The sequence below is a fragment of the Denticeps clupeoides genome, chromosome 3 (genome assembly GCF_900700375.1).
Source record: "Denticeps clupeoides chromosome 3, fDenClu1.1, whole genome shotgun sequence".
Taxonomy (NCBI): Eukaryota; Metazoa; Chordata; class Actinopteri; order Clupeiformes; family Denticipitidae; genus Denticeps; species Denticeps clupeoides.
In genome coordinates, this window is record NC_041709.1 from 27,404,549 (window position 1) to 27,422,564 (window position 18,016).

The following is an 18,016-nucleotide window of genomic DNA, read 5'->3' on the forward strand; positions in this document are numbered from 1 at the left end:
ACAAATCTGTTTAGTGTTCTAAAGCAGGGGTGTCAAACTTCCTACGAGATCAGCGCCTAGCGACACACAAACTACAGATCCCATAATTCACCACTTCAACAGGCTTACCGAACAGGATTTTCACACTGCAGCTGAGTCTGTACAAGAACAGATCCCACGCCGATGGCTTGTGACGGGTTGTGAATCAGCTCGATATTATTTGTTCGTGCTTCAAATTCACCAAAGCGCCGTGCGTCACCAGCGCACTGCATTATGGGATTCACAGCCCGTGCGCCAACAGCGCGTCGCATCGCCGGGCCCGATCAACAGAGCGGCCGAGTTTGACAAATGTGCTCTAAAGAATCAAAATAAAATAAAATAAATCCAGTCAGTCAGGATTTATTTGTATTTAATTGTTTTTTACAATGCTGATTGGCAGAAAGCGCTCAAGGCTCCTAGGAAAAAGTCCATGAGCAAGGAAAAAACCTTCAGAGGAACCAAGGGCAAGGGGAACGTTCATGTCTGGTCACTACGTCCATGATTTGTCATGGTACTGTGGTTCGTCCAGTTATGTATTGTGCTGTAGCCGAGGTTGGTGACCTGCCCTGGCTAATGTAGTTCACTGTGGAGGTCTATTGAGGTGGAGTGTTGGAGAGATCAGGGCTTTGAGCATCAGTGAAAACTTCAATCATATGTGAGCAGGGGAATTTGAGGAGCGGCACTAACTATTGCACCCTCACTAATGCTGAAGCAACTTTGACTCTATCGATACATTTTATCTTTGATTTAAATACTTTGATTTATATTAATTGGGAGGTTGATCCATAATTCGTGATGGGCTATGAGAAATCAGATGGGCCAAGACCATGCAAAGCTTTACAAGTGAGTACAATGTTAAGCTTCATTCACACTACAGAACAAACGTGGCCCAAATGTGACAATGTGAACAGCACAGGTGACATGGAATTCATTTTCATAAATTGGGTAAAAATGAGAACCCTGAAAAAAGCACATCAGATTGCAGCTTCACCTGAATTCACCTACTGCAAATTCATGATCATTTCATACAAAACACCTTGATGATGAAATGGCTTTATTAAACAAGTCGAATTGACCCAAAAGTATTTTCTCAGTCTGGTCTAACAGTAAAACCACCACTGCTATCACACTTACTTTCTTGGGGTAAGAAACGCTGTTGGGGTTGACTGTATCAAGGGATCCACAAATACAGTCATATATTCTTGCTTTAAAGAAGCCAAAATGTAGTTCTTCACCTATTATCAACACTGGAAAATGTTAATGACATAATTCATGTTTTGATTTTTGAATGAACCCCAGTAAGCAAAATATAATAGCATGCTAACAAAATGATCAGTGTCATATTTCATAATATAACATGCAAGTCTTGTTAAAATTACACATGGCATTCAGTCAGACACTTTAACCCATTCAACCAGTTCCACCATCCGGAGTACATGGGGTTTGAACCTGTGACTAGTTCAGAGGTGAGTGTCTTGCTAGCTAGGCTGCTGCCATATATATATATATATATATACACACACACACACACACACACACACACACACAGACACACACATATATATATATATATATATATATATATATATAGTGTTGTGTTGTTGATTAGTAAAGGTGACAACCACTTCATTGTCGTCTTTAGTTTTATTGTAGGAAACGTTCTGCAGCTAAGAGAACCGACTCTTTTTTTTTTAGTGCGCTCGAGGGACAGAGTGGGGACGCGGCCACGTGACCGCGCGCGCACCCGCTCACTCAGCATCATGGCTGCGGATGCTGCAGCGGCAGCGCTGCTCATGGTCCTCGTCGTGGCGTGCCTGCCAGCCTCCAGCGTCGCGCTGCTGGGCTTCCGTCCGGAGGACACGGGCGGGGACCTGACGGTGGAGGACGGGGTGCTGAGAGCCACGGAGGGCACGCGCTTCATGCTGCGGGTTTACTACGCGTCCACCCTGCAGAGACCCAACAGGACGGCGAGCGGAGGCAGGGTCAACGCTGCGCCCTGGATCGCCTTCATCGAGGAACCCAGCCCGGGCAGACAGGGGCAGGTTCAGCCCAAACGGAACATGTGCGTGGACAAGAACGCTAGAACGTCCGACATCGAGGTTCTGGGCTCCTATAAGTCCGCATCCAGCCAGAACTCGGTCCTGGTTGAGCTGCTGGCCAAAGATTTGCGCAGGGGTGAGAGGATCAAGTATTACTCCATGTGTGCGTTCGACGGGACGGCGTGGGAGCACTACCGGACTCGGGACTTCTGGGTGGCAGTGGCCGAGCGCTCGGCGGAACCAGACCTCTGGCTCCAGGTCCTGGTGTCGGTGCTCCTGCTGGCGCTCTCTGCGCTGTTCAGCGGACTCAACCTCAGCCTGCTGGCCCTGGATCCGGTGGAGCTCCAGGTTCTGCAGAACAGTGGGACAGACAAGGAGCAGAAGCATGCGCGGCGCATCGAGTCGGTGCGGAAACACGGGAACTATGTGCTGTGCACCCTGCTGCTGGGCAACGCACTGATCAATGCGTCGCTGGCCGTGTGGATGTGCCAGATCCTGGGCATGACCTGGCTTAGCACCTGTGTCTGTGCCTTCACCATCTTCTTCATCGGCGAGATCCTACCCCACTCTGTTGCATCTCGCCACGGGCTCGCCATCGCCTCCAAGTCCATCTGGCTGACCCGCCTGCTGATGGTCCTCTCCTTCCCCATCTCCTTCCCCATTAGCAAGCTGCTGGACATTGTCCTGCACCAGGAGATCAGCAACTTTTACACTAGAGAGAAGCTCCTGGAGATGCTGCGGGTCACCGACCCCTACCATGACCTGGTCAAGGAGGAGCTCAACATCATCCAGGGCGCCCTGGAGCTCCGCACCAAGACAGTGGAGGATGTCCTGACCCCGCTGAGCGACTGCTTCATGCTGGCCAGCGACGCTCTGTTGGACTTCAACACCATGTCTGAGGTCATGCAGAGCGGCTACACCCGCATCCCCGTCTACGAGAACATGAGGTCCAACATCGTGGACATCCTGTTCGTCAAGGACCTGGCCTTCGTGGACCCGGACGACTGCACCCCACTGAAGACCATCACTCGCTTCTACAGGCACCCCATGCACTGTGTCTTCAATGACACCAAGCTGGACGCCATGCTGGAGGAGTTCAAGAAAGGTATGTTGGAATAGTGGCAACATTCTCACAAAAAACACACAGTCAGCCAGAGAATAGCGAAGCTGGTCTGACCTTCCTGGCTACTCATTATGTAAAGGTTCCTGGCAGTGAGGTGATGGGGGGGTCACAGGTTCAAGTCCTAAAATGACTACTGTGGATGGAAAATTGTCTCTTTTTCACTTCCCTAGGATATTTATTTATTTATTTACAGACATAACAATTAAAACAGAAAACAATGATGATTGATATCATTTGACAGGGATTACATATCAAAAACTGTCAAAGGAATGTGAAGGCATAAAAAGAACCATATTAGAGACTGACTTTGACCATACGAGTATCGACCTGCCTGGTCACCCCTTGTGGTGGGTTGAAACTTGAGACTCAGAGGGACGTAGATTGCTGTTTATTGTGATTGTTCTGGCAGTCGGCACTAAGCCTCTCTAAAAGCTGCTGGAATCATTAATGGTTTCCCCCACCATGTATCACAGGTCAGCGTTTCGTCTTCTTCTTCTGTGTGGATTCACTCTTTGTTGACAGATCAGCTATTTAAGAAATGATATCTAAATATGTAACACCATGAGCCCAATGATATAAGAGACTGAGGGTCACAGGGATAATTTTGGGGGGATTTTGGTAATATTGTCATGAACAACGCTGTTTGGGTGAAGTTTCTGCGGACGATCCGGCCGACTGGCTGCTGTATAATTAACTCTGACCCACATAGAGCTGCAGTGTGCTGACGGTGGGAGGGGGGTGTGGGTAGTTTCTGTGTGTGTGTGTGTGTGTGTGTGTAAGGGTACATGAGTGATCCTTTGTGTGTTCGTATAGGTGTGTGTGCGCCAGATTGATGCCAACACTTTTTTTTGGCAGGGGGATGTCCCCCAACTGCCAAGCACGGGGGGAAGGGACTCGTGAGGAGATTAAATAAGAGAAGCATGGAATGAATAAGTCCGGGCTGGAAGGGAACTGAAGGGGGGAGTGGAAAATGGTGCAGACAGAATGCTGGACTGCGCTTGTTCTGTGAGCAGAGCCACTCTTCTAGAAGTTATGAAAATAAATGATTTGCCCCGGAATCGTAATAGATATGTTTGTGGATCAGTTTCCTTAGCTGAGCTTTGCCCCGCCCCTGCCCTGTGGAGGGGCATGGCTACGTCTGTCACATACAGCGTTACAAGACCTGCCTACGTACTGATATAAAAAACATGACGATGGCTCTGAAAGACCATGCTTAGAATCTCTGTCATTGTTTATATAGGAGCTCACACACACACAGAGGATGTCACACTTTCCCACAGATCCAGAAAATGCGTTCCTCCCACTGACACAGAGCAGTATTAACCCACACAAAAGCACAGAGCCAAACAAACAGCCACACAGTTGAAGCCAGACAGACCACACACACACTCACTGAAGAATCAAAAGGGGCTAAAGGGCCCAAATGCCCAAGACGTGCATTTGGGCAGGACAGGAAGTGTATAATCTTACCTCACCCAAAATTAGGGGCAGCAGTAGCAGGCGTAAAACAGGGCAACACGTCTTTTGCCTAAAATACCACATAAAGCTAATTTCCGGAGAGGATGATTCAATGATGGTGCTGGTTTTCTGCACAATTTTGCTTGTGGAGCCCTGAATTTCGACTCCTGGGAGAATGATGCCTCTGAGATCATGTCTGGGTCTGCAGGCCTACGCTTGTCTTTGTACTGGAACACGCTATCACTGTATCCCCCCGTCCAATAAAGTGGATGTGACATGTTAAGCTAGAGCACTGGTTCTTAAACCTCATGATTACCATCACCACTGAGAATCAGTGTCTCTCCAAGCACCACCATTATAACTGGCATAAGAAAAAAGGGCCTTTTAAATAAGTATACATACTAATTAATATTATTTATTACTGATCATCATACACTGTCAGTGCTGCTGAGAGACATGCAGTCTTCATGGGGGATGTCTGTAGAACAACCTTTGGTCACACTGCTCTTCAGAAACAGCTGGGATGGAACTGTGCCAGGGTGGAGGAACGAATTCACAGCATTGCACCACGGTAGACAATGAAAAAAAAATCTTAACAAAAATTTGGCAATTTTCAAGCAATTATGCAATAATTATGACAGGCTAACCAGGCCATCATTCGTTGAAGCAAGAGATGGAAGCAGCTGTTCTGTCTGACTAAAATAAATTTAGCATTTTGATGTTAATGTTTCCTTCCTATGTACAGGTAAGTCTCACTTGGCCATTGTGCAGAGGGTGAACAATGAAGGGGAGGGGGATCCCTTCTACGAGGTCATGGGCATCGTCACCCTGGAGGACGTCATTGAAGAGATCATCAAGTCTGAGATCCTGGATGAAACAGACCTCTACAGTATGTATTATTTATGTTTCTTCATACAGTTATATGCCTTCCCAAAAATGATTGAATGTATTTTCACTATTTAGATTTACAGATTCATTTTTGATGTTTAAATGTTTAAAACATGAAGTCAATACACAGAAGTCAATTTTTTTAGATGTTTGATGGAGCAGCTATAAGGGGGTTTAAGTGCAGAAGGACAACTGTTTTGTGCACCCTCTGTGAAATTTCAGAAAAACATACAGTAAATACAGTCCACTCACCAAGTGTGATGCAGGGGTATATGCAGAGGAGTGCTTGCTGTGCATTGTAATGACAATCACTTTACTTTTACTCACTTGAATCTGAAATGATGCAGTGAGTAGCTCCTCATTTCTTAAACAACCATGTCTGACTTTACAGAAGAAATGTGGTGAGAAAAGGGATCAGCAATCACTGAACCATAAAAACATCCACAGCTGAAGTCTATGTTCAGCATTGATAGTGCAAGCTTTTCGCACTCCAGGGACTAAACAGCTGTGGAGCCTTAAGAAATCCACTGATTAATGAGTCTAATCAGGAAAAAAGGCTTAAATTTACTCAGAGAAATAAAGATTGGACTCTGAAGAAGGTTGTGTGGTGTGATGAGTCCAGATCTCCCCTGTTGGGGGAGGCACTGTATATATTTGGTCCTCCACAGTTCTTTCTGTCTGCCATTATATCTGAATCTGTCCTTCTCCATGCTTTTCCTGTAACAAACACTTCAGACAAAGCCCTGCTCAACTGCCAGCACTAATGAAAAGGCAGAGGTGTGCATGAAATCAGATACCATCATTTATGTAAAAAGCCCTCCTCACTCCCTCAAAATCAGAGTTGCTCAATATTAAATATAAATTTTTCCATGTGAAAACATCACTATTATAGCAACAGGCTGTCCATCCTGTACAATTCTGCCACCATTTACACTCATGAATAATAAATTACTGCTCACAGTCATTACTTGTGCAAAAAATATGATGTTTTAATAGTACTCATGTGATTTGATGTATGTTGAAAGCATTAGCTATGGATACTTCATAAATTTTTAAATGCCTCATTTGACTCCATAGCAAATATCCTGTCGCAGGAGCCCGTTTTCCCCAGACGTTGCTTGTTTGACGAGCTCTGAGGGACGCAGTGTGGCCCAGATGATCTGTCCTGATGCATCTCCAAACTCATGCTGCTGTGCTAGTGCTGGTGTACATCATTTTAAAGGCTGGGCTATAACAGCGTGGGAAAAGTGCTGACTCTGATCCTCTTGCCCCTTGCTTCTCTGCCAGCTGATAACCGCACCAAGAGACGGGTGTCGCATCACGAACGGAAGCAGCAGGATTTCTCCATTTTTAAGCTCTCCGAGAACGAGATGAAGGTGAAGATCTCACCACAGCTGCTACTCGCTACTCATCGCTTCCTGTCCACTGGTGAGGAAAGGGCGCAGCCCGGAGACCATGCGGCTCACTCAGGGTCTGCCGGCATTTGCAGCAAAGGCTGCTGTGTATGAATAGTGCATGAGCAGTAATCTCGCATGTGCCTTTTCAGTCCTGATATTGATCTAAACCCAGTGCTCACCAAAAAGGTGGCAAGATAATAAATAAAGGAATAATATCATAATGAGCTGCTAAAACTGAATCCAGCTGCTGGAGTCAGAACCAGACCATTATCAGTGTGTACACTGGGGTGGCCTGTATTCAAAATACAAATATGAAAAATTGAGTATTCAGTCACAAATCCCATGGTTATGAAGGTGATATGACAAGTATGGTGACAATCAATAATTTAAATAATAATTTAATAATTCTTTTTCATGTTAACGCTGATATGCAAGAAATAATTTGACACCCAGAAGTACTGCAAGTTGATTTACATTAAAATGTAATTTAAGAAGGAATTTTATTTTAATTTACAATAGTAACTGAATTGTTAAATATGTTTATGGCAATAATGAAGTCAGTATTCCAACATCAATACCTTAAGTACTATGGAAGTATTCTATAATTTCCAATAATATTTCTCCTTTTCCACTGGCCACTCTTTACCCTCAGAAGTGGAGCCCTTCAAGCCATCTCATCTGTCTGAAAAGATCCTGCTCAGGTTGATAAAGCATCCCTGCGTGGTCCAAGAATTCAAATTTGATGAGAAGAACAAGCAAGCACCACAGCACTTTCTGTTCCAGAGGAATAAACCTGTTGACTACTTCGTCTTGATCCTGCAGGTGGGATTGGGCAGTCATGGAAACACATATAGTGGTGGCACCAATAAATCCATTTGCCAGTGTAGCATGATACTAACTTTGGTCATATGTTGCAGATTTAAGCACTAAAACCTATGTGCAAATGTGCAGCAAATAGTGCTGCTGTATCGATATGCCACATCAATACTTTGTCATATAGATGCACTGTCCACCATTATCGGAGACCTGATCATGTTTTTGACATTGGCTGTGACAGAGATGGTTATGATGACGCACACTGTTATTTGAATGCTTTAAAGCAGATTTAGAATGTTGGTGTTTTGCTGATTGATCCATCAAGTGATAACTGATTATCTTGTGGAACAAAGGACATTCATGTACATAATGTTATTGAAATAATGACAGATATAATGTCTGAATGTGTCTATAAAATTCTTATCTTTATTCATATTTGCAGGGCCGGGTGGAGGTGGAGTTTGGCAAGGAGGCACTGCATTTTGAGAACAGCGCGTTTTCCTACTATGGAGTTCCTGCCATCATGCCGAGCCTCACAGGTAATACCAGCCACTCTCACATCTCTCTAGAGTGTGCCGTGTGTGGGAATGAAGCCAGTCGAGTTGATCTGTGGCCCTCTATGTTCAGTTCACCGATCCCCCTCACGCAGCAGTGGCCTGGATCGCTCCGACTCCATGCTGTACGGGGGCAGCATGGTTCAGCTGAACGGAGGCAGCAGTGCCTACCTGCCAGAGTACTCAGTCCGCCAGCTCACTGACCTGCAGATCATCAAGGTCAGAGAGACCAGAGCAGCAAAAAAAGGTCTTATATGGCTTGTTGCTTGTATGTGTTTGATGGTTTGGACCCCATAAGACCTCTATTGTTGTTCTGTCACATCTGGCACAAAGTCATAAATATTTGTATGATCAGAAACAATCTTAATATTAAAATGAAAGTGAAAGTGAAGTGATTGTCACATGTGATACACAGCAGCACAGCACACGGTGCACACAGTGAAATTTGTCCTCTGCATTTAACCCATCACCCTGAGTGAGCAGTGGGCAGCCATGACCAGCGCCCAGGGAGCAGTGTGTGGGGACGGTGCTTTGCTCAGTGGCACCTCAGTGGCACCTTGGCAGCTCAGGATTCGAACCGGCAACCTTCTGATTACGGGGTCACTTCCTTAACCGCTAGGCCACCACTGCCCCACCACTGCTATATTGAATGTCATTCCATTTGCTATTTTATGCTCATTTTTGTCTTCTCCTCTGTGGATGAAAGATCACACGTGGTCACTACCAGAACGCCCTTACAGCGTCACGTATGGACAGTTCAGCACAGACGCCGGACGCAGAACCCCACACAGGCGATGGGAACTCCCCCACCCCTGATGCCTCCTCAACGGAGCATGGAGATACTCTACTGCCCCCCAGAGAGCCTCGTCCAGGTCCAGCCCAGGGGAGGGGCCACCAGTCTGGCACCCCCCACAGAACCACCTTCCTCAACGAGAAGAACCGGATTGTCCGTGAGCTTCATGTCCCTCTACTTCATTCACTGCTTGGGAAAGACAGAGAGGGAGGGGACCTTGAAAGATTAGCAGTACAGTAATAGAAACGCTGAGATATCGTTTAGGGAGATGAGAACACATGAGAACAGAGGGCAGACAGTGGTCAAGGTGGATGAGTGACTGAGTCTGACTATGTGGAATGAGTGGGGCACAAATAGCTGCTCCTGTTTCAGACCCTCGTAATGGAAGCGGTTGTGTGGATTGATTTCACGTGAGAGGGTGTATGAAAGCAGATCTGAGCGGGACAGCAGTCTCAGCTCTGTCACCTCTATAATCTCCAGTGCTTCTATCTACCACCCCTCCAACCACGTAGACTTCTGATATTAAATGAATGAAAGCCAATACTTGCATACACATAAATACACTGAAGTCATACAGTTATCCCAGTAGGGGGAAGCAGGGAAAAATTCGATATCCAAATAGAAATAAATCAATATTGCAAATATACTGAAACATTATATATTGCAATGCATAAAAAAAAGGAATATATATATTATATAAATTCTATACTTTTTTTATTTCATTCATTTTGATTCATTGCAATACATAATATTTATAAAATTAAATAATTAATGTTTCTTTACAGTTTAGCAATGTGAATACATCATGTTGTTTAAAATGTACAAGGCCAGTTTTCAATTGCTGGTCTGTAAAGGCAAGAGTAAAGAAAAATGTGCATCCTCCCTCCTTCTTTACTCTGTCTCTCTGGCGCCACCTTCAGGCAGTAAGTCAGATGGCCAGAAGAGCCCAAGTGACTCGGTTTTCCTGCGGATGGACGAGATTCCATACATCAGGGAGAACCGTTCTGAAAGTGATGGAAACAATGGTGAGCAAAATCATGTTTCACTCATCTGATTCTAGAAAAAATATAATATTATGATTTGAATGTCTGGTATCCAAAACTGTACGTATATTTCTCTAGAAAATATAATTTTGTTCCTCTGTCTGTAATTGAATGTCTGACTGTTTGCATTGGACTCCCACGTACTGTTTGTTATGTATATTATCTGTGTTTTTATGAAAGTGGAGCTTCTCTGCTCTTCCTCTCACTCCTCCAGACTCTGAGGCTGTTCCCATAGAGACAGACTCCGCCCCCTTCATTAGTACTCTCTCTCTGAGTGGTTCAGAGGACACGCTGGGGAAAAAGCTTCTGCTGAAACTGATTAAGTTCTCTCTCTCTCTCACACACACACACACACACACACACACACAGTCAGTTCCATACACATTCCTCTGTTTGTGAAAAGTGGATGTAGAAGCAACAGAACATACATTGTGACAGCTTAGCTACTGAATGTTACATCTAAATCTCACGACTCTTCACTAACCTTTAACTCACCATACCGTAGCAACCAATCAGCTACTTTGAACTACTTTCTTTTTCTCACAATGTCAATACCGCTTCATCACAGGCCAGACATACCATGAGAAAATGCTCACTGCTTATTTCAAATGAACTAATGAACAGAAGCTGACTGTAGCTCCATCACTACCCACAACAGAAGTAGTAAGGGCTTACACAAAAATATCTAAATTAAAATAATAATTAAGTCTATGTACTCTACTTCCATAAGTGAATAGAGAAAAGATGCAGATTTTTTAACATATGCTAGATGGCCAATAGGCAATAGTCTTTTGATTGGTTAAGAAAGAAGAAGAAAATAAAGTGAAATGATTGTGATACACTGCAATACAGCACACAGTGCACACAATGAAATGCGTCCTCTGCTATTATCCCATTACCCTTAGTGAGCAGTGGGCAGGGAGCAGTGTGTGGGGATGGTGCTTAAGAAATTTTATGTTTTTCATCTTAACTGATGCAGTGAATAAATTATTATTGCTTAAACCACCCTGTTAGAAGACATTTCCCATGGTGCATGAGTTAATGCATGCTGTCTTCGAAGCTAAAGATGGTCCAGACTGACAGACTAATATATGGCATAAATGTATGACAGGGATTGTGTGACTGAATACAATCTATATTCCTTCGTCATTTCTTATTTTCTGTGAAAATGTTACATAATACTGTCTGATGTAAAATTATTTCATCAGGCATTTCAAACCAAGCATTTAAATTTACAATTTCCCTACAGGTCATAACAAGAGGAAAAAATCTCGTGAGGGGGAACGGACTCCCGAGGACATCTCAGATCAGCCACTGGTCAACACCTAGCACAGCGCCCCCCCCATGCGAAAGGGACAAACGGTGATGTGTACATGTTGTACACAGACTCTGTTCAAAAAATGCATGGCAGCCAGGTTACCATCATATTCTTATTTGAATTCATCTTTTTCTCTCTTTGGTGCAAGATTTTTGTGTGATTCTGCTCGCTGGTTGCTATGGAACTTTTAAGGGATTTACTTCTTCACAGAAACCAAAGGCAATCTTTTTTTGATGAAAACCAGACAGTTTTTTTTATTCAGTATTTTTCTGTCGCTCTGTTTACACATTTGAATTCTCATCCTTTTCAAGGTGCATGAGCATCATGGCTGGGATTTTGGGGGTGTTACGCGTTTCACTAGTGCTCACTGCCTGCATGTGTTTGACTCGGCATGTTTTCTGGCCATAATAATGTGGCCTGTTAGAAACCACATGCTTCTCTAGTTGCTCATTGCGAATTTAGGGTGAAGTGAAAGAATGGATGGTCTCCTCTTTCCTAAACTGCATGAAAGGGTGACCGTCATTTATAAAACTAAAAAAGAAGCCAGCATTTTGTCTTTGACAATAAAACCATTCAGTACCCAAAATTTCATTTGATAGCAATGGGGTGGCCAGAAGCACAAAAGAGGCGTTTGTCACACTGCTTTTCTTGTGCTTGAGGCACGGCACACTGCAGGTCTGTTCTTCCAGTGATGTCAGGAGGGGTGTCTTGTGGGTGTTGCAGCCTGAGTGGTCCAGAATCTGCAGGATCGGGGGTGTGGTCCGTTTGCTCTCCAATCACTGGCCAGTGAGATGCAGGGAGGGATGTACGGTGGTGCAATTCGCATAAATGGCTGAGTCACTTTAAAGTAGGGTTACGAGCAAAGAGCAATCAGAGGCTTTCTGGCTCCTTTCGTTGTTTTGTACCAAAAAAAGAAAAATGTATTCATCCTTTATTATTTTCTATTTATTGTTTCTATTTGGGCATTTAACTATTTGACTTTGAGAATGGAAAATATTTTCCCACATTCTTCTACACCCAGATATTACAAACATAACAAGATTCATTAATGTAATGTTTGTTTTATTGTTTCTAAATAAATTTATAGTTTTCAGGAAAGGGCTGGGTGTTTGTTAGACACAAAAACAAAATACCAAAACAAAAAAACAAGGCTTCAATGGGTTAAAAGCACAAGATGAAAGCACGGCAACGCAAATGACGTCTGAGACTCGAGACTGAATGGCTTGACCTATTGGGCACAACGCCACACCTGATCCTTTAACCTGCAGTAAAAGGGTTTGGCACACGATACACATCACTTGCCGATTAAAAGCCTTTTTCCATATCTTTCAGCATTTGGCCGATTAATTTCTCATACAACGACTAAACCAACATTTTTAGAAGTAGTAGGGATTCACTAGGCATTGCATACTATTTGAAAATAAATACACACAAAACTGCTAAATTCATTAACTTGATTTCTCCTACAGATTTAAGGAGAGAAAAAAAAAAAAAAAAAACGCTAGAGAAAAGAGAACGAAACAGAAAAAAAAAAAAAAGAAGAAGAAAAAAAAACCTGCTGTGCACACACTGGTCATGACAAGGCCACCAGCAAGCCACCTCTTACTGAACCTTGGAAACGGCTTCGTGGATGGACTCGGCAACATAGTCAATGTTCTTGGTGGTCAGTCCACACATGTTGATGCGGCCACTGGCCATCAGGTAGATGTGCTTCTCTTTAATCATGTATTCCACCTGCTTAGCTGCAAAGAGAAAAGGGGAAAAACATTTACAAGCTGAAAGCTATTTCTAAACTGCCGACAAGTACAAAATAAATAATCTTGAAGACGATTGATCATCATGTTGAAGAGAAACTAGCTACCTTCTTTGTTGCTGTGTAATTACTTCCATCACCCCCAGCACAATCTTTGCCAGAGTATATACAGTGATATTGTTGATAAATTACACGTACAAACATCATAAAAGATTGTGTTTCTTTCCTGGTTTATTCGTTTATTTTTTAGAAATGCCTAACCTTACACTAGTGAAGAAGCCCCATGCAGGGTATCTAGCACCAGCTCAAAAACAATGGCCATAGTGGGCATGAAGCATTTAGTGAATAGAGGAAAAAAAGCCAGTAGTTTCATTTCTTGGGTGGTAGTGGGTAAGACACTCACCTATGAACCTGAAGACCCATTTACTACCATTGTGTCCCTGAGCAAGACACTTAACCCTGAGTGTGTCCAGGGGGATTGTCCCTGTTACTACAGATTGTAAGGCACTCCAGATAAAGGCGTCAATGCTGTAAGAGTAAAAGTAGTTGACTGCTGCATCCGCAGCAGCAGTGCTGGGCCTGAGCTACAACAACCTAACCATTAGATATACACACTACACAAGCACAACTGTTTTTGCAACCTATTTACATGCTTGCAATATCTGGAGGTTCACCAACTCCATACTGATGGAGAATATGGTGTCACCATAAGTGCTTTTGTGAATCTAGTATTAAGTTTGTTTCTGGGATTCAAATGAATTGATTTTTGGCACAGTAGTGAAAGAAAAGTGGAGGGGAGTTCATTTTTTAGATCTCTAGATCTCTTGTATTCAATCACAAAACTCATTAGAGACTAGTTGAGTGAGCTGTGGCCACGTACGGTTTAGCCCGGTGAAGCTAAACATCCCGATCTGCTGAGTTATGTGCTCCCAAGTGCCTGGCGTGGTCATTGCCAGCAGTTTGGACTTCAGCTCAGAGCGCATCAGCAGCACCCTGTCGGCCATCGTCTTCACGTTGCCCTGCCTGGAGACAAAAGAAAAAAAATGTGGAGAACTGCGCCACATATTACATATTCTTAGCACACAAATATATACCAGAGAGTTAACAAACTATTAAAACAATGCAGTAGCCATACCATTCTGCAAACAGTTCAGGGGAAGTGAGGGTTTTGGCCACAATTCGTGCTCCCTGAGAGGGTGGGTTGGACCAGATGGTTCTCACAATCTTCTCCATCTGTGACAGAACCCGGTTGAGGTTGTCACCATCTTTGGCAACCACTGTGAGGTTTCCAACCCTCTCATCTAGAATAAAAAAATATTTCCCCCATGTGTTTTTAAAAATCGACATATATATATATAGAAATGGGTCAAATCAACAAAGAAAGACACTGACTATAGAGACCAAAGTTCTTGGAGAAGGACTGAGCACAAAAGAGCTCAAGACCCTCAGAAACAAAAAAGCGAATGGCCCAGGCATCTTTCTCCAGGCTACCAGAGGCAAATCCCTGATAGGCTGAGTCAAAGAAGACAAAGAGCTTCTTCCGCTGGAAAGGAGAGAACAGACAGAGAGAGACTAATTAGAGATGAAGCCAAACCAAATAATTTTTCCTGAAGGTTTCAGCCAAAATTCCCAAAACCCACTGACAACCATTTTTTCCCCAATTTGGCCACTGACCTTCATAACATCAGCGATCTTCTTCCACTCCTCTTGAGAGGGGTCTGTTCCAGTGGGGTTGTGAGCGCATGCGTGGAGTACAAAGATGGAGTGCTCTGGTGCTTTCTACACAGAACATAGTTTTTTATTCTCAAGCAACAATTGCCATTTTTACTAAAAGATAAAAATACAGGAAACTTCTGCTCTGATGACAACATTTCACACTTGTGGTTTCTCACAACAGCCTTACAATGAAGATGATTTTCCAACAGCCCTGAAAGAGTAAAGCTCTACAGAAAAGCTCACGATAGATTAACCTTTTTTTTTTATTCGATTATGGAGGCTTGACTTTTCAACAGGAACAATACATTTCAAGATGTTAACTTTTTGGCAATATTTGTATTGTCAAGACAATGGATAGTACATGAATGACAGAACAAAACAAGAATCCTCCATACTTCCATGTCCTCCAAGAAGCCAGTAAGATCCAATCCACGCCTGGCAGCATCCCAATAGCGGTATGGGCGGATATCTTTGAATCCAGCGTCGCTAAAAACTCCATTATGGTTTTCTACATATAAGACCAGCATGGAACGTGTGATTGTAGGGGATAGGTTCATACCAAGACTTTACTTTTAATTTCTGAAGGTATGCCTGTATTCTGTAATAACGTTATAGCTGGGATATATTTCATCTGACTGCTCCTGATGAACTTCACCTTACCCCATGTTGGTGCAGACACATAGACAGGCGTGGCAGTGTTGTTGGTGCCGTTGTACCAGCGTCGCAGAAACTCTGCCCCAATTTTCAGCGCTCCAGTACCACCAAGGCTCTGAACCCCTCCCACCTAAAATAGAGACAGAGGGTGGGGGTATGTAACAACTGCAACATGGACACTCCGGGGGTCTCCTAACTGTCTCCAAATCCTCCACATAGAGGATTGCAAAGTTCTCGCCCCAAACAGACCAACATTTTGTACTAAATAATGAATAGTGAACAATTAGGAAGCAAGATTGCTGCATTAAGACATGACTGCGTTTTACAGATTTTAAATAATCTGGGAGATCTCCACCAGCGTTTTACCCTTTGCTCTTTTATTGCAGGGCTGTCGTCTCCAAGAGCGATTTTGGACGCGCTGGATCGGAACTCAGGAAGGCCCAAAATTGGTAGGTACTCGTGGTTTAGGCTCTGGTCCTCACAAATCATGCGTTCTACCTTCTTCACCACAGGCAGCACCCATGGCTGGCAGTCGTCTGTTCTGTATGCTGCACATACATATTTTAGACATAAAATAATAACAAGATTTATTCAATGTTACTCATAATGACAGAATTAGTTTTAAATCATTATTTTGCACTCACAAATGGAAGAAATTATCAACTACAGGTTGTAGTCTCCTTGTATATACCCTCTGCTGGTACAAGGAGGCTAAATTAAGGTCAGGGGAGGGTGGGAGACACGAAATGTCAAAGTTGGCAAACACGTGACAAAATTAAACGCGACACAGTAGCCCGTACTCAAAGAGTAACGCAACTTACACACACACAGCGAAATAAGTTCGGTGTCGTGCCGCAGCGCCGACTGTTAAAAGCCGCCTGCCGGTGTTCTCTGGAGACCAGAAGGTCAAACACGAGCTGCCTGGCTAACCGTAACTTCTCCCGGAGTTGGATCTTACCGCCGACCCCCAGGTTCACCTTCTTCGGGTGCGAATCTTCGCGGAAATCGGCTGTCAATTTGAAGACAGCCACCGGCGCGGCCTGAGGAACCTCCGTGAAAGTTGACATGACGTCGGCGAAGCAGCCGGAGAACGCGGAGAAATGAGCCGGACGGGGAGGACTGGGAAAGCTGCACACGCCTTCACCTTCAACTCGCGCGGGAGGCTGTGCCCTCTCGTCTGCGGCAGGAGCCAATAAGCGCTCGACCTTTCTCTGAGGAACCAATCAGAATTTGCCGCCGTACTTATTCATGCAGACGTTCCTGTATAAATTCTAATTTAATAAAACCTTCTACTGACGTTCAGTACTTTAAATAGTATTTTTTTGTGTTTTCCAATATTGGAATTTCAACCTATTATTATGGTAAATTTGAATACAACGCAAATTAGTAATATTACACATTAAGCTAGGGTTGTATCAAAAGAAAATACTAACTTTTTACAAATATCTGATGACAGCACAAATGTAATTTTTATTTTTTATTTCGAGTTCTCTTTTAACAGCACCATCTTATCCACAAGTGGGCAGCAAAAACAAGCATATTGCAAAGTGTCTTTCTCCCACATACTGTGGATCTTTCACTCTCTCCAAACTTACACAGAAAGGGGTCAGCATTTCTTCTCCGTTACTTTTCCTTTATGAGCATCTGGTCCTTTACCAAATTTGGATGCTTACTAAAATTTGTCCAATGTTGCCCTTTATGGGCCACTTTTGCCCTATATCCTGAGCCGCCAAGCTGCCACTGAGGTCCCCTTGATCAATGTACCGTCCCCACACACTGCTCCTTGGGCGCCTGTCATGGCTACCCACTGATCACTAAGGCTGATGGTTAAATGCAGAGGACATATTTCGTAGTGTCACCATGTGCTGTGCAGCATTGTTTCACAACGACAAACATTTCACTTCACTTTCACTAACAACTTTCATATTCTATGCTTGAAAATATATTGGGCAGATGGTGACATTGGGCTGCTTTTTCAGTAAAACAGATAAAAACACTGACTCTATGTCCTGTTTTTTTACAAAGAACCCTGTCTTACCATCTTGTGGTGTTTCCCTTTCTTAACTTTCAATATGCAGGTGTTTCTTTTTCTAATTCTCCTGTCCTTATTCCTCACACTTTTCTGTCCCCCAACTCCCCATTCTCATTGATAAATTGGTGTGGCCTCACTTCTCCAGCTCCACTTGAGGTGTGTGTGCAGCAGAGTGTGCAGCCAGCCTCAGATCTCGGCCCTCCGCTCTCCGTCACCGGCTCGTGTATGCTTCTCGTTTTCTTTTGCTCCAGCAACCATGAACAATCCCCCGAGTTGCATTTCAAAGAAAGAGGAGCCGCAGGATGAGGCCTGAGACTGAACCATTCTGTCAGACACCTGAGTGTGGGCGAGCCTCGCTGTCTTTGCCTGGGGCGCATAAACAAGCTCCTGTTTTTGGTGGAGATTTCTCAATAG

General features: G+C 43.9%; 2 protein-coding genes across 3 annotated transcripts; one reads left to right on the plus strand and one right to left on the minus strand.

The window, feature by feature from the left end:
• The first annotated feature begins 1,731 nt into the window (after positions 1–1,731).
• On the plus strand, positions 1,732–12,545 carry LOC114785415 (metal transporter CNNM1-like). The gene is made up of 10 exons (XM_028971664.1): positions 1,732–3,162; positions 5,384–5,527; positions 6,814–6,954; positions 7,576–7,745; positions 8,182–8,278; positions 8,367–8,512; positions 9,000–9,243; positions 10,007–10,111; positions 10,344–10,448; positions 11,379–12,545. Exons 1-10 carry the CDS (start codon positions 1,779–1,781, stop codon positions 11,456–11,458), a joined length of 2,616 nt encoding a protein of 871 aa, XP_028827497.1. The 5' UTR covers positions 1,732–1,778; the 3' UTR covers positions 11,459–12,545.
• On the minus strand, positions 12,493–16,734 carry LOC114785416 (aspartate aminotransferase, cytoplasmic-like). 2 transcript variants are annotated; one of them, XM_028971666.1, is made up of 10 exons: positions 16,392–16,510; positions 16,215–16,281; positions 15,937–16,118; positions 15,577–15,700; positions 15,312–15,424; positions 14,875–14,979; positions 14,593–14,743; positions 14,336–14,501; positions 14,081–14,223; positions 12,493–13,189 (listed from the first exon to the last, which is right to left on the minus strand). In XM_028971666.1, the coding sequence occupies exons 3-10, from the start codon at positions 16,057–16,059 to the stop codon at positions 13,050–13,052; spliced, it is 1,065 nt and encodes a 354-aa protein (XP_028827499.1). In that variant the 5' UTR covers positions 16,060–16,118; positions 16,215–16,281; positions 16,392–16,510; the 3' UTR covers positions 12,493–13,049. The 2 variants fall into 2 exon arrangements, with proteins under 2 accessions (XP_028827499.1, XP_028827498.1); XM_028971665.1 differs by lacking the exons at positions 16,215–16,281; positions 16,392–16,510 and adding an exon at positions 16,529–16,734.
• Positions 16,735–18,016: the final 1,282 nt, after the last annotated feature.

What these genes read in the sequence shown, in the direction of transcription:
- LOC114785416 (XM_028971665.1), bottom strand. Translation starts at nt 16,637, where the DNA reads ATGTCAACTTTCACGGAGGTTCCTCAGGCCGCGCCGGTGGCTGTCTTC. An exon ending in AGATCGCTGATGTTATGAAG is followed by an intron (nt 14,744 to 14,874) that starts GTCAGTGGCCAA and finishes TCTCCTTTCCAG; the next exon opens with CGGAAGAAGCTCTTTGTCTT. An exon ending in TAGCTTCACCGGGCTAAACC is followed by an intron (nt 13,190 to 14,080) that starts GTACGTGGCCAC and finishes TTCTCTTTGCAG; the next exon opens with CTAAGCAGGTGGAATACATG.
- LOC114785415 (XM_028971664.1), top strand. Translation starts at nt 1,779, where the DNA reads ATGGCTGCGGATGCTGCAGCGGCAGCGCTGCTCATGGTCCTCGTCGTG. An exon ending in GCTGGAGGAGTTCAAGAAAG is followed by an intron (nt 3,163 to 5,383) that starts GTATGTTGGAAT and finishes TCCTATGTACAG; the next exon opens with GTAAGTCTCACTTGGCCATT. An exon ending in ACTTCGTCTTGATCCTGCAG is followed by an intron (nt 7,746 to 8,181) that starts GTGGGATTGGGC and finishes TCATATTTGCAG; the next exon opens with GGCCGGGTGGAGGTGGAGTT.